Here is a 21,559-nt window from a genome sequence, read left to right on the forward strand (position 1 = left end):
TACGTTACATAGTGAGGTTTACACCAGGAATAAAAAGTTAACATTCAAAAAATCAATCTGTGTATCATATTAGTACATTTAAAGACAAAAAACCATATAATCACTTCAATAAATGCAAGAAAAGCATTTGACAAAATCTAACAAAGAGTCGGACACGACTGAGCGACTGAACTGAACTGAACTGAACAGCTATTTGTGATTAAAAAAAAAACTCTCAGCAAATGATGAATAGAAGGAAACCCTCAATCTGAAAAAAGGCATTTACAAAACATCTGCAGATAGCATCTACAAATAATGGTGAAACACTGCTTAACTTCTGAGATCAAGAACAAGACAAGGGTGTCTTGTCTTACTACTTCTTACCATTTCTATTCAATACTCTTTCCATCAGTATTGATTCTAGTCAAGGAAATAAGGCAAAAAAAAAGGATGGCAGCCTATCTAGAATACCCTCTGGGGTCTGAAACAAATTCATAGAAGCAGAGTATAGATTGGTGATTACCAGGGTCTGAGGAAGGGGGAAACAGGGAGGCATTGGTCAAAGGGTACAAAGTCTGTTACCTGAAATGAATATGTCCTAGAGCTCTATTGTAACCGCAGTGCCTATAGTGAACAATATCTAATTGCTTTCTTAAAATTGTGCTAAGAAAGAGGGGCTGCACCAGCTAACAGGACACATGAACTTTTGGAACCCCTGCCACCAGCAGCAAGTGAAGGTTCCTATATCTGCTTGATGGAACGACTCAGCTGGATTCCTGGACTTCTGCAAAGGCTCGCTCATCCATGGGTCTGACTGTTCTCTGGGGGGCCATGCTGAAGGGCAGGAGCCAGTTAACAAGGCATTGCAAGTTCTGCTGCCAGGAACGAGCCTATATACCTATTCTTGCTCTGAGTAGATTGTGTCAACTTCTGGATACATCAGAATAGATCTATGCTGTAGTACCTATTATTCTGCCAAATCTCAGTGGTTAGACAAAGCAAAAGTGTATTTCTTAAGTTGCTGGGAGTGGCTGAGGGAGTGAGGAAACTAAGGCACAGAGAAGTTAAGGAATTGGCTTGAGCTCATCTGAGTGAATTCTTCTGACTTGAGCTTGCAGTGTGCTTTGAGAGATGCTCCACCAGATCACCTCAAACTGTGGTCCCTTGGTACTACCCATTAACAACAATCATAAAAGATCAAGCCCTGAGCCTTTGCAGTGGGAGCACTGACTCCAAGACCCAAGACTACCAGAGAACTAACCCTAGGGAGTATCAAATAGTGAAAACTCACACAAAGGAAACCACTTGAACACAAGACCCGGCATCATCCAACCATCAGTAGCACCCTATGCAGGATGCCTCATCTAAACAACAAACAAAACAAAAATACAAATGCACTCATCAGCAGACAGGATTACCACCTCACCTAGCCTTGTCCATCAGAGGAAAAACAAACAAACAAAAACTCAGCACAAATCTCATCCTATAGGAAGCTTACACAAACCACTGGACCAAACTTAAGAGGGCAGAAACCAAAAGGAAGAAAGAATTCAACCTTGAAGGCTGGGAAAAGGTGACCTCAAACACAATAAGTTAAAAAAAAAATAATGAAAAGGCAGAGAAATACTACATAAATGAAGGAACAAATTAAAAACACAGAAGTCCAAATAAATGGAGAGGAAATGGGCAAAATACCTGAAAAAGAATTCAGAATAATCATAGTAAAGATGATTAAAAAAAAAAAAACCTTGAAAACAAAATGGAGAAAATGCAAGAATCAATTAACAAAGACCTAGAAGAATTAAAGAATAAACATACAGAGACAAACACAATTACTGAAATTAAAAATACTCTGGAAGGAATCAATAGCAGAATATGTGAAGCAGAAGAATGAATCCATGGACTAGAAGATAAAATGGTGGAAATAACTTCTGAAGAGCAGAATAAAGTCAAAAGAATGAAAAGAACTGAGGATAGTCTCAGACACCTCTGGGACAATATCAAACACCAGCATTCGAATCATAGGGGTCTCAGAAGAAAAAGAAGAGAAAAAGAAAGGATATGAGAAAATTTTTGAAGATATTATAGTTGAAAGTTTCCCCAACATGGAAAAGGAAATAGTCAATGAAGTCCAAGAGGCACAAAGAGTCCCATACAGGATAAACCCAAGGAGAAACACGCCAAGGCACATACTAATCAAACTAACAAAGACTAAACACAAAGAAAGAATACTAAAAGCAGAAAGGGAGAAGCAACAAGTAACCTACAAGGGAAACCCCAAATGCTTAATAGCTGATCTTCCAGCAGAGACTCTGCAGGCCAGAAGGGAATGGCAGGATATATCTAAAGTACTGAAAGGGAAAAATCTACAACCAAGATTACTGTACTCGGCAAGGATCTCATTCAAAACTGATGGAGAAATAAAAAGCTTTTCAGACAAGCAAAGATTAAGAGGATTCAGTACCACCAAACCAGCTTTACAACAAATGTTAAACGGACTTATATAGTCAAGAAATACAACAGAAGAAAAAAGATCTACAAAACCAACCCCAAACAATTAAGAAAATGGCAATAGGAACATATATATCAATAATTAAATGTAAATGGATTAATGCTCCAACCAAAAGACACAGACTGGATGAATGGATACCAAAAAAAAAAGACCCATATATTTGCTGTCTACAAGAAACCCACTTCAGACCTAAAGACACATATAGACTGAAAATGAGAGGATGGAAAAATATATTCCATGCAAATGGGAAGCAAAAGAAAGCTGGAGTAGCAATCCTCATATCAGACAAAATAGACCTTAAAATAAAGATTACAAGAGATAAGGAAGGACACTACATAATGATCCAGGGATCAATCCAAGAGGAAAACATAACAATTGTAAATATCTAGGCACCCAGCATAGGAGCACCTCAATACATAAGACAAACACTAACAGACATAAAAGGAGAAATTGACAGTAACACGATAATAGTAGGAGACTTTAAAACCCCACTCACACCAATGGACAGATCATCAAACAGAAAATTAATAAGGAAACACAAGTCTTAAACGATACATTAGATGAGACGGATCTCACTGATGTCTTCAGGACACTCCATCCAAATGCAGAAGAATACACCTCCTTCTCAAGTGCACAGGGAACATTCCCCAGGATAGACCACAGCTTGGGTCACAAATCAAACCTCAGTAAATTTAAGAAAACTGAAATCATATTAAGCATCTTCTCTGACCACAACACTATGAGACTAGATGTCAATCATAAGAAAAAACTGTAAGAAACACAAACACGTGGAGATTAAACAACGTGTTTCTAAATAACCAACAGTTTACTGAAGAAATCAAAAGGGAAATCAAAACATTTCTAGAAACAAATGACAATGAAAACACGACAACTCAAAACCTATGGGATGCAGCAAAGGAAGTTCTAAGAGGGACGTTTATAGCAATACAATCCTTCCTCAAGGAACAAGAGAAACATTGACTAGACAACCTAACTTTACACCTAAAACAACTGGAAAAAGAAGAACAAAAAACCCCAAAATTAGTTCAAGGAAAGAAATCATAAAGATCCGAGCAGAAATAATTGAGAAAGAAATGGAAAAAAACAATAGTAAAAATTAATAAAAGTAAAATCTGGTTCTTTGAGAAGATAAACAAAATTGACAAACATTTAGCCAGACTCATCAGGAAAAAAAGAAGAATCATATCAACAAAATTAGAAGAAAAAGGAGAGGTTACAACCGACAATGCAGAAATACAGAGGATTATAAGAGACTATTATTAACAACTATTTGGCAATAAAATGGGTAACCTGGAAGAAATGAACAGATTCTTAGAAAAGTTCAATCTTCCAAGACTAAACCAGGAAGAAATAGAAATTATGAACAACCCAATTACAAACACTGAAATTGAAGCTGTGATCAAAAACCTCCCCAAAAATCAAAAGCCCAGGACCAGATGACTTCACAGGAGAACTCTATCAAACATTTAGAGAAGAGCTAATGCCTATCCTTCTAAAACTCTTTCCAAAAATTGCAGAGGAAGGAGCCCTTCCAAACTCATTCTATGAGTCCACCATCACCCTGATACCAAAACCAAAGACGGCACAGAAAAAGAAAACTACAGGCTAATATCACTGATGAACATAGATGCAAAATCTGCAACAAAATTTTAGCAAACAGAATTCAGTAAGACATCAAAAAGCTCATACACTATGATCAAGTTGGGTTTATTACAGGAATGCAAGGATTCTTCAACATACACAAATCAATCAGTGTGATACACAATATTAACAAATTGAAAGATAAAAACCATAGGATAATCTCACAGAAAAAGCCATTGACAAAATTCAGCACCCATTTATGATTAAAACTCTTCAAAAAAATGGGCATAGAAGGAACCTACCTCAACACAGTAAAGGCCAAATATGATAAGCCTACAGCAAACATTATTCTCAATGGTGAGAAACTGAAAGCATCCCCTCTAAGATCAGGAACAAGACAAGGGTGTCCACTTTCATCACTATTATTCAACATAGTTCTGGAAGTCCTAGCTACAGCAATCAGAGAAGAAAAAGAAATAAAAGGAATCCAGATTGGAAAAGAAGAAGTAAAGCTCTCACCGTTTGCAGATGACATGATACTGTACAAAGAAAATCCTAAAGATAGTATCAAAACATTACTAGAGCTAATACGTGAATTTAGCAACTCAGGATACAAAATCAATACACAGAAATCACTTGCATTTCTATATACTAACAATGAAAAATCAGAAAGAGAAATTAAGGAATCAATTCCATTCACCACTGCAACAAAAAGAATCAAATATCTAGGAATAAACTTACCTAAGGAGACAAAAGAAGTGTACACAGAAAATTATAAGATACTGGTGAAAGAAATCAAAGCCGACATAAGCAGATGGAGAGATAGTCCATGTTCTTGGGTAGGATATTCCATGTTCCTTAAATATTGTGAAAATGACTATACTACCAAATGCAATCTACAGATTCAATGCGACCCCTATCAAATTACCAATGGCATTTTCACAGAACTAGAAGAAAAAATTTCACAATTCATATGGAAACACAAAAGACCCTGAATAGCCAAAGCAGTCTTGAAAAAGAAGAATGGAAGTGGAGTAATCAACCTTTCTCTCTTCAGATTATACTACAAAGCTACAGTCATCAACACAGTATGGTACTGGCACAAAAACAGAAATATAGACCAGTGGAACAAGATAGAAAACCCAGAAAAAAACCCATGCACCTATGGGTACCTTATTTTTGACAAAGGAGGCAAGAATATACAATGGGGCAAAGACAGCCTCTTCAATAAATGGTGCTGGGAAAACTGGACAGCTACATGTAAAAGAATGAGAACACTTTCTAACACCATACACAAAGATAAACTCAAAATGGATTAAAGACCTAATGTAAGACCAGAAACTATAAAACTCTTAGAGGAAAACATAGGCAGAACACTCGATGACATAAATCAAAGCAAGATCCTCTATGACCCACCTCCTAGAGTAACAGAAATAAAAACAAAAGTAAACAAGTGGGATCTGATTAAACTTAAAAGTTTTTGCACAGCAAAAGAAACTATAGGCAAGGTGAAAAGACAGCCCTCGGAATGGGAGAAAATAATAACAAATGAAACAACTGACAAAGGATTAATTTCCAAAATATACAAGCAGCTCATACAACTCAATGCCAGAAAAACAAACAACCCAATCAAAAAGTGGGGAAAAGACCTAAACAGACACTTCTCCAAAGAAGACATACAGATGACTAAAACACATGAAAAGATGCTCAACATAGTTCATTATTGGAGAAATGCAAATCAAAACCACAATGAGATATCACCTCACACCAATTAGAAAGGCCATCATCAAAAAGTCTACAAACAATAAATGCTGGAGAGGGTGTGGAGAAAAGGGAATGTTCTTGCACTGTTGGTGGGAATGTAAATTGATACAGCCTGTAGGGTAAGAGAGTTACAGAAGGTGAGGTTCAGAAAAAGAACGAGGCGGGCACTTTACAGGAACAGATGACCTTTAATGAGGTGAGAAGGGGCAGCAGTCAGATTAGTCAGTTGCTTCACTAACCTAAGAAATGAGTAAGTATATATAGGCGTGTATGTGGAAAGTTACTGTCTTAAGAGGGCCTGTTCTTCTCCAAGGTTGTTCTGAATAGTTACCTCTTAAATGGGTGGGGCAAGGAATTTTGGAGATTGGCCAGAGGCTGGACTGGCTGGGAGCTGGGCATAATCAACCTAATGTCCATTTTTACTTCGGGTGAAAAAGAATGGTGGAGAGGACCTGGAGGGGAGTTTTAACTCCTGGCTACCTCGAGTCATGCAACTTGCCTTCACAGCCATTATGGAAGACGGTATGGAGATTCCTTAAAAACTAGGAATAAAACCACCATATGACCCAGAAATCCCACTCCTAGGCATATACCCTGAGGAAACCAAAATTGAAAAAGACACACGTATCCCATTGTTAATTGCAGCACTATTTACAATAGCTAGAACATGAAAGCAACCTAGATGTCCATCGACAGATAAATGGATATAGAAGTTGTGGTACATATACACAATGGAGTATTACTCAGCCATAAAAAGGACCACATTTGAGTCAGTTCTGATGAGGTGGATGAACCTAGAACCTATTATTCAGAGTGAAGTAAGTCAGAAAGAGAAAGATAAATATTGTATTCTAATGCATATATATGGAATCTAGAAAAATGGTGCTGAAGAATTTATTTACAGGGCAGCAATGGAGAAACAGACATAGAGAAGAGACTTACGGACATGGGATAGGGGAGGAGAGGGTGAGATGTACGGAAAGAGTAACATGGAAACACATTAGTTCAGTTCAGTTCAGTCACTCAGTTGTGTCCGACTCTTTGAGACCCCATGAATCACAGCATGCCAGACCTCCCTGTCCATCACCAACTCCCGGAGTTCACTCAAACTCATGCCCATCGAGTCGGTGATGCCATCCAGCCATCTCATTCTCTGTCGTCCCCGTCTCCTCCCACCCCCAATCCCTCCTAGCATCAGACTCTTTTCCAGTGAGTCAACTCGTCGCATGAGGTGGCCAAAGTATTGCAGTTTCAGCTTTAGCATCAGTCCTTCAAATGAATACCCAGGATCGATCTCCTCTAGAATGGACTGGTTGGATCTCCTTGCAGTCCAAGAGACTCTCAAGAGTCTTCTCCAGCACCACAGTTCAAAAGCATCGATTCTTCGGCGATCAGCTTTCTTCACAGTCCAACTCTCACATCCATACATGACCACGGGAAAACCATAGCCTTGACTAGACGGACCTTGGTTGGCAAAGTAATGTCTCTGCTTTTGAATATGCTATCTAGGTTGGTCATAACTTTCCTTCCAAGGAGTAAGCATCTTTTAATTTCATGGCTGCAATCAGCATCTGCAGTGATTTTGGAGCCCCCCCCAAAATAAACTCTGACACTGTTTCACTGTTTCCCCATCTATTTTCCATGAAGTGATGGGACCAGATGCCATGATCTTCGTTTTCTGAATGTTGAGCTTCAAGCCAACCTTTTCACTCTCCTCTTTCACTTTCATCAAGAGGCTTTTGAGTTCCTCTTCACTTTCTGCCATAAGGGTGGTGTCATCTGCATATCTGAGGTTATTGATATTTCTCCCGGCAATCTTGATTCCAGCTTGTGCTTCTTCCAGCCCAGCGTTCCTCATGATGTACTCTGCATATAAGTTAAATAAGCAGGGTGACAATATATAACCTTGACGCACTCCTTTTCCTATTTGGAACCAGTCTGTTGTTCCATGTCCAGTTCTAACTGTTGCTTCCTCACCTGCATACAGGTTTCTCAAGAGGCAGGTCAGGTGGTCTGGTATTCCCATGTCTTTCAGAATGTTCCACAGTTTATTGTGATCCACACAGTCAAAGGCTTTGGCATAGTCAATGAAGCAGAAATAGATGCTTTTCTGGAACTCTCTTGCTTTCTCCATGATCCAGCGGATGTTGGCTATTTGATCTCTGGTTCCTCTGCCTTTTCTAAAACCTGCTTGAACATCTGGGAGTTCACGGTTCACATATTGCTGAAGCCTGGCTTGGAGAATTTTGAGCATGACTTTACTAGCGTGTGAGATGAGTGCAATTGTGCGGTAGTTTGAGCATTCTTTGGCCTTGCCTTTCTTTGGGATTGGAATGAAGACTGACCTTTTCCAGTCCTGTGGCCACTGCTGAGTTTTCCAAATTTGCTGGCATATTGAGTGCAGCACTTTCACAGCATCATCTTTCAGGATTTGAAATAGCTCAGTTGGAATTCCATCACCTCTACTAGCTTTGTTTGTAGTGATGCTCTCTGAGGCCCACATGACTTCACATTCCAAGATGTCTGGCTCCAGGTGAGTGATCATGCCATCGTGATTATCTTCATCATGAAGATCTTTTTTGTACAGTTCTTCTGTGTATTATTCTTGCCACCTCTTCTTAATATCTTCTGCTTCTGTTAGGTCCATACCATTTCTGTCCTTTATCGAGCTCATCTTTGCATGAAATGTTCCCTTGATATCTTTAATTTTCTTGAAAAGATCTCTTGTTTTTCCTATTCTGTTGTTTTCCTCTATTTCTTTGCATTGATCGCTGAGAAAGGCTTTCTTATCTCTCCTTGCTATTCTTTGGAACTCTGCATTCAGATGCTTATATCTTTCCTTTTCTCCTTTGCTTTTCATTTCTCTTCTTTTCACAGCTATTTGTAAGGCCTCCTCAGACAGCCATTTTGCTTTTTTGCATTTCTTTTCCATGGGGATGGTCTTGGTCCCTGTCTCCTGTACAATGTCACGAACCTCCGTCCAGAGTTCATCAGGCACTCTATCTATCAGATCTAGTCCCTTAAATCTATTTCTTATTTCCACTGTATAATCATAAGGGATTTGATTTAGGTCGTATCTGAAAAGTCTAGTGGTTTTCCCTACTTTCTTCAATTTAAGTCTGAATTTGGCAATAAGGAGTTCATGATCTGAGCCACAGTCAGCTCCTGGTCTTGTTTTTGCTGACTGTATAGAGCTTCTCCATCTTTGGCTGCAAAGAATATAATCAATCTGATCTCGGTGTTGACCATCTGGTGATGTCCATGTGTAGAGTCTTCTCTTGTGTTGTTGGAAGAGGGTGTTTGCTATGACCAGTACGTTCTCTTGGCAAAACTCTATTAGCCTTTGCCCTGCTTCATTCCGTGCTCCAAGGCCAAATTTGTCTGTTACTCCAGGTGTTTCTTGACTTCCTACTTTTGCATTCCAGTCCCCTATAATGAAAAGGACATCTTTTTTGGGTGTTAGTTCTAAAAGGTCTTGTAGGTCTTCATAGACCCGTTCAACTTCGACTTCTTCAGCATTACTGTACCATATGTAAAATAGATGGCCAATGGGAATTTGCTCTATGGCTCAGGAAACTCAAACAGGGGCTCTGTATCAACCTAGTGGGGTGGGATGGGGAGGGAGATGGGAGGGAGGTTCAAAAGGGAGGAGATATATGTGTACCTATATGTATTCATGTTGAGGTTTGGTAGAAAACAACAAAATTCTGTAAAGTAATTATCCTTCAATTAAAAAAAAAACTTTTTAACGTGCTAAGAAGATAAATCTTATATTGTGTTCTTACCTCAAAAAATTAAAATGAAAAAAGGACAAAAGGAAACTTCTGGAGGTGATGGATATGTTTATGACATTGACTGGGGGAAGGGTTTCACGGGTGTGTGTTTACCTCCAAACTCATTGAGTTGATATGTTAAATGTGTACAGCTTTTTGTAAGTCAGTCATAACTCAATAAAGAGTAATTAAAAAGAAAAGAAGGACTTCCCTGTGATCCAGTGGCTAAGACAGTAAGAAAACAAACAACACTTTTTTTTCGAATGGTCAAAAGTTTTGAACAGGTTTTCACCAAAAAAAAAAAATGTGAGTTGCAAATAAGCACATAAAAAAATGTTCAATATCATTAGTCATTATAAATTTAAATAATGAGGTAATGCTACACACCAAGTAGAAAAATTAAAAAGACAGACCAGGAATTTCCCTGGTGGTTCAGTGGTTAAGACTCCATGCTCCCAATGCAGGGACTGCAGTTCCATCTCTGATCAGGAAACTAAGATCCCACAAGCCTTGCACGTGCATGGAGCAGCCACAAAAAGTAAAAGAAAAAAAAGACCAAGTATTGGTGAAGATGTGGAAAGGCTGGCACCCACATACACCGTTGGCAGGAATGTAAAATGGCACAACCGTTTTGGAAAAGCATTTGGCAGTTTCTTAAAAAGTTAAAGGTGCATTACCATATAATCCTGTCATTCCACACTTAAGTGTTTACTCAAGGGAGGTGAAAGCACATGTTTATACAAAGACTTGTACACAAATGCTCTTAGCAGATTCATCTGTAATACCTAAAACCTGGAAAGAACCCATAAACAGGAGAAGAGAGAAATGGCAGTCCACCCATCTAATGGAATGGTGGTCTAGTCACTAAGCCATGTCCAACTCTTGTGACCCCATGGACTGCAGCCTGCTAGGCTCCTCTGTCCGTGGGATTCTCCAGGCAAGAATATGGAATGGGTGGCCATTCCCTTCTCCAGGGAATCTTCCTGACCCAGGAAATGAACCCAGGTCTCCTGCATTGCAGGTGGATTCTTTACTGACTGAGCTACAATACTATCCAGCAATAACAAGAAAGGAACTGCTGAGACATGAAAAAGATGGATGAATCTCAAAGTAATTATGCAAAGTCAAAGAAGTCAAATCATGATTCCATTTATAGAAAAGTCTAAGAAATGCAAACTAGTGTACAGGGACAGCATGGATAAAGACAACGCTATATGTATAGTGGGATGTTACTCAGCCATAAGAGAGAAGGAAATTCCATGCTTTGCAACAATGTGGATGGACCTTGAGGGTATCATGCTAAGTGACATAAGTTATACAGAGAAAGTGAAGTAAATATTGTGTGTTCTCACTTATATGTGAAATCTCAAAATAGATTCATTAAGGCAGAGAGTGGAATGGTGGTTGCCAGAGGCTGAGGGTGGGAGACATGGGGAGATAATCAAAGGGTACACAGTTCATTATAAGATGAAATTTCCTGGGGATAGAACTGTACAGTGTGGTGACTACAATGAATGATACTGTTTCATATACTTGAAAGTTCTTAAGAGCGTAGATCTTAAAAGATATCACCACCAAGAAAAGGTAATGCTGTGAAGGAATGGAATTGTTAACTAACCTTATTGTGGTAATGATTTTGCAATATATACTTGTATCAAATCATAATGTTGTATGCCTTAAACTTACATGTATTATGTATCAGTATGGATGTGAGAGTTGGACTGTGAAGAAAGCTGATCACTGAAGAATTGATGCTTTTGAACTGTGGTGCTGGAGAAGACTCTTGAGAGTCCCTTGGACTGCAAGGAGATCCAACCAGTCCATTCTAAAGGAGATCAATCCTGGGTGTTCATTGGAAGGACTAATGCTAAAGCTGAAACTCCAATACTTTGGCCACCTCATGAGATGAGTTGACTCACTAGAAAAGACTCTGATTCTAGGAAGGATTGGGGGCGGGAGGAGAAGGGGACAGCTGGATGGCATCACCGACTCGATGGACATGAGTTTGAGTGAATTCCGGGAGTTGGTAATGGACAGGGAGGCCTGGCGTGCTGTGATTCATGGGGTTGCAAAGAGTCGGACATGACTGAGCTACTGAACTGAACTGAACTGAATAAACGAGTAAAGCTGGAAATAGTTACATCTTTCAAAAACAGAGACCTCCCTGGTGGTCCAGTAATTAAAACTTCACCTTCTAAAGCAGGTTCAGTTCCTGATTGGGGAGTTAAGATTCCACATGCCTCTCAGCCAAAAAAACCAAAATATATATTAAAAAAAAAAAACAAAACACAGAAGCAATATTGTAACAAATTCAATAAAGACTTTAAAAATGGTCTACATCAAAAATCTTTAAAAAACAAAACAGGTTTGTGGTTGCATTGAGATGGGTTGCAGAGGTTGGGGATGGGAGAAAGGGTCAGGAAGCAATTTGGGGAGTAATGGATACATTCACAATCTTTTTTTTTTCTTTTAATTTATATTTTGGCCACGCCTTGCAGCATGTGGGATCTTAGTTCCCCATCCAAGGATGAAACTTGTGCCCCCTGCAATGGACGCTTGGAGTCCTAACCACTGGATCACCTGGGAAGTCCCCGTTAATTATCTTGATAGTGGTGATTGTCTCAAGGGTGTGTACCTATGGCAAAACTTACCTAGCTGTACACTTCAAATGTGTGCCATTTACTGTAAGCCAATTATACCATACTAAAATTGCTGAAACAAAAGTTGGAGGTGAGGAATCAACTCCTCCAGTTCTCTGCCTTCCAAGTCTCTTGGCATGTAGTCCATGCATAATTCAGGCACTGAGGGAGACGCTTGGTGACCACAAGGGCAAAGAAAGATCACAAACAATTCACACAAGTAAGTACACAAATCAGTCCAAGACTCGTTGGGCAGGAGGAGGGAATCAGGAAAGAGAGAATCCAGTAGCCGAAATGAAGTCACTGCTGAGAGTTAGAAACATCAAAGAAAGGGAGCAAAGAGAGAGTGGGGGGCCAGGAGAGGGGTTTCCAAGCCCCGCATCCCATCTCTGTGCCCCCTGCTCTTTCCCAATAAACCAAGCCAATGTTTAACTGCACCGGCTCTGGTGGTCAGTCTGTTCCCCTCCTCCTCTGCCTCCTTGATCACCTGGGCAGCTGGCCATAAGGCACAAAGTCCACACTCGCCAGGCAGAGTCACCGGCCCCAAACTGGGGAGGGAGTTAGAGAAGGGATGGAGCCCAGGAGGGACCCGTGTGCCCACCAGGGAGTCCTGGGGACACTGCCTGTTTCCTCACCTGAGCCCTAGTCACCACCCCTGCAAGACAGAGCCAGTCCTGGAGGAGGAGGATGGCGTCATGGTTACCTGCTCCCCCTAAGCCCCCATTCAATCTCCTCCCTCAATTCTAAAATGTCCTGGCATTTTCCCCCATGGGATGCCAGAGACCCATCCTGGAAAAGAACCATTCTGCTTGACATCCTTCTCAGTAAGAGTGCATTCTGTGGTGTCACCTGTCATGTTCCAGGTGACAATTTTTTTAAAAAATTTATTCATTTACTTGGCAACTCGGTCTTAGTTGCAACTTGTGGGATCTATTTCCCCGACCAGGAATCAAACTCAGGACCCCTGCACTGGGAGCTCACTCTTAGCTCCTGACCCACCAGGGAAGTCCCTCCAGGTGACATTTTTAAAAAAGACAAACTGTTAAATGTTCCGCGTGAGTAACACAGCGGTGAGCATTCATGAGCCATCACACACTGTAATCGGCACCACTGAACCAATACTTGGCACTGAGTCACTAACTAAAATTGGTAACCAGTCGTCACATACTAATAACATAACCATGACTCTGACGTGAAGAAATGTGCTCCTTGTCTCTCTTTGCTCCTTAGTATCTATGGACATCCTCGGGGTACAATGGGGCTGTCTAACGCCCGTGTATCGGCATCTTCTGTGCTCTCTCTCCCTGATGTCTAGAGCTGGGGTTCGCTTGGCTGCGATCCCGCCCCACAGCCTTCCCTCTGAGATCCCGGTTTCTGAGTGGCCCAGCGGTGGCACATTCTGCTGTGGTCTCACTTGGGGTCTCCAGCCCCGGGCGTCCTGGGTGTTGGGAAACTCAGGATGCCGGTAACCCGGGGTCCAGGGAGCGCGAGAGGTTCCAGCTGAAGGCCCGGGTTCTGCAGCATCCGGGATCTGGGTATTCAGGTAGAGTCAGCACTTACTTGAGAAAGAAGGACAGCAAGGAGACCCCCAAGATTCTTAGCCTTGGAACTGGTCTGCTTCCGGCCTGAGGCCTCTGCCGTCAATTCTCAACACCATAGATACAGATATTGTTAAAGTGTAAGATTGGCCGCTCTGCTCAAACCCCTGCCCCAACTCCCCATCCCTGGAGTGAAAGCCGAACCTCACAGTGGCTGACAAGCCCTGCGTGACCCATCCCCACAGTGACTCCCCTCCTTTGACTCCCCAGACACAACAGCCAGCCTCCTGCATTGAGGCCATTAAAACCTTTTGTTTCCTCTGCCCCAGGGTGCACTCCCCACCTCCAATATCCCCAAGACCGTGTCTCACCCCCTACCCCAAAAGCTGTCACTCGAGTGTTCTCAGTGCGGCTGTCCCCGCCCTGTTCCTGTAACGCTCAGGGACTTCTGATGCGCCGTGTTATTTTATTGTTTACTGTGCTTACTGTCTGTCTCGCTCCCACCCACACCCAGAATGAAAGCCCCGCAAAGACAGAGAGGTGGTCTATTCTGTTTCCGTTTTATCACAACTCAGAGTAGTTCCTGGCAGGTAGTGCGTTCTCGGTATGTAACCACCGTTGGGTGACTTATATTGATTGGCCTGATTCTAGAAAGTCATAGGGGCCAGGGGGTGGGGGCAAGTGCTCAGGTTGGACTGGCCACAATGCCTGGACAACAAGGAGGGCACTTACCTAGAAGGCACCCCTTCTTTCCCCATCTTCTGTTGGTTGCTGATTTTATATTTTATTTATTCTTTTTTAAGTTCTTGTTTTTGTTTTTGGATGTGGACCATTTTTTAAGTGTTTATTGAATTTGTTACAATATTGTTTCTGTTTTGTGTTTTGGTTTTTTGACCATGAGGCATGTGGGATCTTGGTTCCCCAACCAGGGACTGAATCCACACCCTCTGCATTGAAAGCCCAAGTCCCAACCACCGGACTCGGTTTCTTCACACCACTTTCTCAGCTTCTCTGGTTTTTAGCTTCCATGTTTCACTGTCGACCTGTCCTCAATCATATTCTTACCTCAGCCTTTCCCCTGCTCTGGGACTCACTTCTAATTGGATCTACCAAACATCCAAGCTGTAAGGAACCAAAGACAGCACTTGCATTTTTAGTTTGGAACTGATGCTATGCTTTGGGGACGTCTTCCTCCCTGAGCTCCCCAACCAATAAACATTAGCAACAATAAGGTCCTCCCTCCAAGCACAAAAGCAGCTCTTTGCAGCTGTGAAGTTGGAGAAAGCACTCAACAGAGGCAGGCTGATAGCACACGTGACCCCGGGGGGCTCACACCATGACCCCAGTATCCTCAGAACCTGCTCAGAACCATCCCCTGGGAGTCCCAGCCCTGATCTGAGAGCCACGGGCTTAAATAAAAGCACCAAAGTGGGAGGAGGGGATCAAACCTTCCTAGGAGGCCTCTATGCTCCCCCTCCCTGCCCCCTCTCTCAGGTCGGCAGTGAAGGGCCCCGTCACAAGGAGGTGTCTGGTCCCTTCCAGACCAAGGTGACGAGACAAAGTGTGGGGCCTATGCTCTGAGGGGCTGAGGTGGGTGAAGGGCACAGAAAGGGTGAGTCTCTGGGAACACCAGAAACCAGAAGAGCTGGCCTGTCTGGGTCCCTGCACAGCCCCAGGGGCTCCTGGGTGGGTCCCCATCACGCCGGCAGAGACACCACCCGTGTGTCCACCCGCTGGCCCTGAGTGACTCAGGGCCTTCAGAGCAAAGCTGGGCATTGGCCTCCAGCCCCAGAGCCCCTCAGCGCACTTCCTCCAGCTGCTGTTGTCCGTCAAGGAAAGAGAAGAGGAAGCCTGAGGCCTGGTGCCCCAGGAGAAGAAGGGGTGGGAGGAAGGGGGATGGCGTCAGGACCCCCAAAACAGCTCTTGGGGACCAGCGTGCTAGAGGGCGGGCCCTGCCCAGGGAGGAGGCGGCCACGTCCTACCTCCGCACCCCCGCTCCTTCGGTGAAGAATCAGGGGCCGTGGTCGTGATCCCGGCCTGTGTTACCTTTTCTGAGACACAGCCGCACATCCCCAGGCCGCACAGACCTACACGGGCCCCCAACGCAGAGCTCAGGTGCAAACCCACTGGGGGACGCCTCCCGCAGACAGGGTGACCCTGTGCTCCTGCCCTGGCCCCCGCACCCCCTTCCTTCCCTTCCTCAGCGCGGGGGTCCCCACAGACCCCAGAATGCCTCCCCCACCTCTCCGTGCCAGTCCTGCTAATTCCCAGGCCGACCTCGCGGTCCCATTCCAGAGCAGCTTGCGGAAAGCAGCTCACCTTCTAATCTTCTTGCCATGTGAGGAGCTAAGCTGGTCACCAGGTCCAGACACAGAGCCCCCAGACCCGGCTTAGCCCCCCTGCCCCTCCTCCTCCCCGGACTAGCCAAATCCGACCACCCTAAGGCCCAAGGGTCTGAACAAGCTGTCTGAGGGTCCAGGGCTGGGTGGGGACCTCCTGCCTTCCCTAGAGATGCCGGCTGACCGAGCAAAGTCCTGCAGCTTCAGATTGCCGGCCAGAGAGTCTGGAGAGGGAGAATACAACGGCCCATTGCCACCTGCTCTGAAAAAATACAAATTAACCTCCAGTCCCCAGGCCAGTGCCCAGCTGCCACCATCCTGAGAGTAAGAATGGACTCAGGGCCTCTCTATATTCTCCTCCCTCCTGACCTCCCACCCCTACTCTGTGCTGTGGGCTTTCTCTCCCCAAAACCGTTTCCACTGGGCTTATGCACAGGGAGGCTCCCATGCCCCCACCAAGGGTAAGTGTTGCATTAGGGTACCCTAAAGTCCTCATGGCCCACAGAGTCCTACCCCTTCAGTCTTTCCCCGTGATCTATCTCAGCATTTCCCTTCCCCCAGCCCAGATTGCAGCCCCACCCCGCCCCCAAAACCAGACCTGGGAGCCCAGTCCCACTAAGCCTTACCCACCGATGAGACCTTCCTAACCCACTGCTCTTCCCAGAGGCCTTCAGCACCTGGAAAATCCCTCAGGGGCTCCCCAGAGACCCGGCAAGGGGGGTTGCCTAAAAGAGAGTCCATGGTGGGAAAGTGACCCGCAATGCTAAGGGGGCAGTGGGATCACTGCAGGGCCTGAGAGGCAGGAAGAATCCAGAAAGGAACTGGAGTCCATGCTCCCGCACCCCATCCAAACATTTCAGTGGGAAAATTATAAAAGAAGAGTCACTGGGATCAAAGGCGATACGTGGTGCGGGCAGGGCGGAGCGGGGAGGGGGACAGGCAGCCCTGGTTGCAGAGTCTCGAGGCCACGGGACAGCTGGGTGCCACATTGCCCTCAGCACAGCCATGGATTCTGAGGCCCTTTGCCCACAACCTCCAGTCCTGACAGCCACCTTGAGGGGCAGGAAAAACCGTCTCTGTTCATAGCTCCCACCTGAGGTCCGAGGGCTTGCCCCAGGTCACAGGGAGTGAGTAGCAGAGCCAGAACCCAAACCCCCATCCATCTGGTCCCAGCCCACACCTGTGTTTCTCTGCTGCCACCATGGGCACCCAGGAAGTCACCCCGTCCAGGTGCTTCTCCTGCAGGGTCCTGAGCGACTTCTAAGGGTTTTTCCAGCATCCTCTGTATCTATGGGGCTCCCCAGAGTGCAGTAGGTGCAGGAGATGGAGACAGCCTTGCAGGGGTGAAGGGTGCGGTGCCTCTCACCTCCCCCTGTTTTTGTAACAGAGGTAGGAAACCTCCATCCACTGCCCAGGCGGGAGGCGCCAGGTGGGCACAGCTCTCCCCCACCACACCCACCTCAAGTGAACTTACCTCCCCCGTTTTTGTAGCAGAGGTAGGGGAACCTCCAGACGTTGCCCAGCCCGATGATCTCCCCAGCCACAGACAGCACGAACTCCATCTTGTTGCTCCACTGCCCTCTCTGCAGGGCACCATCCTCCGCCGCCTCTTCCACACCTGGGCACACTGGTTTGGTCTCTCCATTACTGGTGGTGCCCGAGACCCTGCTATCCATTCCCCCTGGAAGACAAGCAGGGCACTGTGCTACTGCTGGGGGCCGGTGGGCGGGGGGGAGCGGTGCCTGGAAGGAAAGTTTCCCCTTTCCTTTCCAGCAAACTCCCAAAGGTAAAGTGCCAGGGAGGAGAGTGACTCCTACTGCTGTCCGCAGACCCGCACCACCCCCGGCATGTCTGGTTGGTAAAGGCTAAGCGTATATGTCCTTTTCCTGCTTCAGGAAGAAGGCACTGACTCTGAAGCACAGACACTGCATCCCTAGAAGGTGCCTCGGGTGGGGGCTTGTGGACATGGGGAGCCCACCTGCCCCGGGCTGACTGAGTCCTCTCCGCCACCCTCCAAGCAGCCTCTTCTGCATAAGCATGTACCTCAGTCTCTCTATTCCGTGTTCGGAGACGGTTGAAGGGATGGGATTTGTATGTATCCTTAAGACACTGATTCTCCTTTGGGGAATTTACCCTACGGAGATAACTGTGACTCTGTGTAAACATTCAGCACTGAGGATGTTCATGCTTAAAACAATGAAAAATTAGAAAATACATAAATGTTCAAATATGGTAACTAGGTTAATAAATTATGGCTCAGACAATGGACTACTATATAATCATTAAAAACTGCCGCAGAAGAGACAAAGAGGGGTTTACAAAATGTGAAGTGCAAACAGTTACAGAACAGACCACGTGCCATGATGATGCTGGGAAAAATACCTTATAAAGTATTTGCATTCATGAAAATTAAGATATTCACCAAGGTGTTTCTCTCTCAGCAGACAGGTTTAAGAGATATTTTCCTTATCTATATTTTCTACATTTTCATCAAAAACATGTTTTATTTTTTAAGAGGAATGTGAAAGTCAGCCTTTTTAGATCCTTGCAAGAAGACGAGAAAGACTGAGTAGAACCAGGGACTCACTGAGTAAGCTGAGCTGACCTTCCCGGGTAAGCCCTGCATCTCTTTCTGAGAGCAACGGAAGAGGGAGACGACCCGTGGGCTCCTTTTCTTTCCTGGTGATGCGGGCGCAGGACTCCGTTACCGCAGAGATGATAGAAGATGAGCGCAGAGCTGCAGGCTACACCCTGCCTGCCCCTATCCCAGACTCGCACTGGGGCGGAGGGTGAGACTGGACGTGGTCACATTCAGAGAACAACTACTGTAGGCCAGGCGCTTTACATGCCTTTATGTCATTCAACCCACACGGCCCTGGGATGTGACAGAGTTCCCTCTGCTTTGTAAGCAGGGAGCTGCCCATCAGAGAGGTTGGATGACATGCGTGCAGCCATGTAGCGCAGCCGGGACCTGAAGCCACGATGTCCTGCTCGTTCAGCTACCTCCCTCGCTTACACTGGCCAGTGGGTTTAGCAGTGAGTCTAATGTAAGTATCTCTGACTGTATACAGCGGTCCCTTCTCTGCAGAAGTGGATACATGTGCTTCTTTCTACGCACCGCCCCCCCAGGAAAGTTCCTGGGAACAGAACTTTCTCACAAGAGCCCCATCTGGCCACAGAGCCTCCTGCAGCTCTGTCTCCCCAGTGGGGCTGCCCCGGGGGATCCAGAAAGCCAGAGGGAGGTCAGGAATGTGTTGCTTATTTGATAAATGAGGGAACGGGCTCCAGAGACTGTGGTTTAAGAAGGAGAAACCCAGGCCGTTGGTCCCCAAAAGCTTCCTCAGTCCTTCTGAGATGGTCGTCTCTCGTCTTAGGCAGGTTCTGGGCCTGATGGGAGTCTTCCAATGATTAAACACTACCCCCCTCACTTCTCTATCCCCCGTAGACCCCAGGAGAACAGAAGCCCACCCTAGGTCTCTTAGCCACGTTGGGTAGCAGAGGCAGCACCGTGTGATTGAAGGGCAAGTCTGGATTCAAACCATAGCTCTGCATCAGGGACCACCCGACTCCCAGGAAATGAATTCATCACTCTGAGCCTCGGTTTGCTTGTTTTTAAAATCTCTCTTTACTTCATCTCCTGGTTCCAGCTCTACTCTCCAAATGTAACTACTAAAAACCATGCAGGGAATATTTCTTCAGACTTTTCTATATGCAGATGTGTGTGTGTGTGTGTGTGTATGTACTTGGGAAGTTTTTCTAACTGTCCAGAGTTTTATAATTTACACATCTTTATTCTAAATCACTGTCCATTCCAAGTCCTAAGCTGTGAAAGGGTAAGATAAATATGCATTTAAGTTAATCTACACAGCACTTGACCAAAGAGACACCTACTTTTGATGGATTTACATTGGGGCATGACAGGATACACTTAGCTATGAGGACTAAATGAAGAGATGTATATATATACATACATCTATTGCATATACATGTATGTATATGTATTTCATTATGTATATATATATTCATATATGTGTATATATATACATGTATATATATGTACACACACACACACACACATATATATATATGAAAGCACTTCATAGTATAACAGGCACTTGAATTTTTATTTTCTTTCAATCTTGTTTTATGTTCTTTCAACTTTCAATCTTGTCTCAGAGCGGAGAGCCTTCATTTTCTTAGAAGTAAACCCAAATGTCTTCCCCTTTCATCTGGGGTCCTCTTTCTCCAAGGTACATTGGTCCTTGAATCAGCAGCCATCAAAGTTTCAGAAAGTCAAGAAAATAGCTAGTCTTTGCGTATCACACATAAATGTCATATTTTCTAGGAGAGGATCCCAAAACTGTAAGTCTTATGGATCCTACCCACCTGAAGTCTGACACCCAGAGAAAAAGAGAAGAAAACAGCACCAACCTTAGTGTAGTTGCTGCCAGAGGTCCGGTCAGAGGGGAGAAGAATTATCTGGGGGAAGGGGAGGTGATGGCTATTTAAAGTGTGGTTCCCACTCCTCTGGCACTTGTAATTCTAAACTTGGCCCAGCCCACATTCCGCCCTTGTCCCCTCCCCTCAGCTCAAACGCTCACCCTCGCTCACCCCCAGTGCGAGCTGGTAGGCAGCACTCTCCTGGGTGACCTCAGGTCTCTAGAGAGGGATCCCGCCTTCTCTCTCTCTCTCTCTGTCGACTCACGGGTCGCCATAAGTCCACCAAGAGTAGGTGTTTCTTTGATCAGGTGCTGTGTAGATTAACTTAAACGCATATTTATTTTACCCTTTCGCAACTTAGGACTTGGAATGGACAGTGATTTAGAATAAAGATGTGTGGATTATAGAACTTTGGACAGTTAGAAATACTTCCCAAACATACACACACACACTTATCTGCATACAGAAAAGTCTGAAGAAATATTTTCTGCACGGTTGTTAGTAGTTACATCTGGAGAGTAGGGTTGGGGTCAGGAGATATGAAGAGGCACTTTTCACTTCTGCTTTTTAAGCTTTAGTGTTGCTTGAATTTCTAAACAATGTGCTAGAATTGATTTCTTTAAATAATTGTCTAAACCATCACAGAAAAAGACGTGCCAATGTTCACAGCAAAGCAAAGCCCTACCCGGGTCATGGTGCAGAAGCGGACTGATGGGGAGGAGATGAGCGGAGCGTGGAGTCAGGAGCCCCAGCCCCACCACAGACCAGGGAGACAAGCTGAGTGTGCCAGGGGTTGCTCCGGCTCTGGCTCCGAGGCCAAGGTGGTCCAGGGTCTGGGTCCCGCTTCTGACCCTTCCCAGGCTGCTGCGGGGAGAAAGGTGTCCAGACTCTAAAAGTCCTGCTTTCTCATCTAGATAAAGAGTAGCATCCAATGGATCTAGAGGTAGTTATACCAAGTGAAGCAAGTCAGACA

General features: G+C 44.7%; 1 protein-coding gene across 2 annotated transcripts in view; it reads right to left on the reverse strand.

Annotated features, from left to right (window-relative positions):
• Window positions 1-20,658, reverse strand: part of SLC6A13 (solute carrier family 6 member 13) — a 43,999-nt gene extending 23,341 nt beyond the window's left edge. For both annotated transcript variants that reach the window (XM_088837418.1, XM_055396188.2), the window contains exons 1-2: window positions 20,578-20,658; window positions 17,621-17,827 (exon numbers count right to left, since the gene is read on the reverse strand). In XM_088837418.1, coding sequence (XP_088693544.1) covers window positions 17,621-17,822 — 202 coding nt within the window. In that variant the 5' untranslated portion in view covers window positions 17,823-17,827; window positions 20,578-20,658. The remainder of the gene's footprint in view (window positions 1-17,620; window positions 17,828-20,577) is intronic.
• Between the last annotated feature and the right edge of the window lie 901 nt (window positions 20,659-21,559).

This window comes from Moschus berezovskii, chromosome 6, assembly GCF_049115385.1.
Source record: "Moschus berezovskii isolate FMDL1 chromosome 6, NW_MosBer_1.0, whole genome shotgun sequence".
Taxonomy (NCBI): domain Eukaryota; kingdom Metazoa; phylum Chordata; class Mammalia; order Artiodactyla; family Moschidae; genus Moschus; species Moschus berezovskii.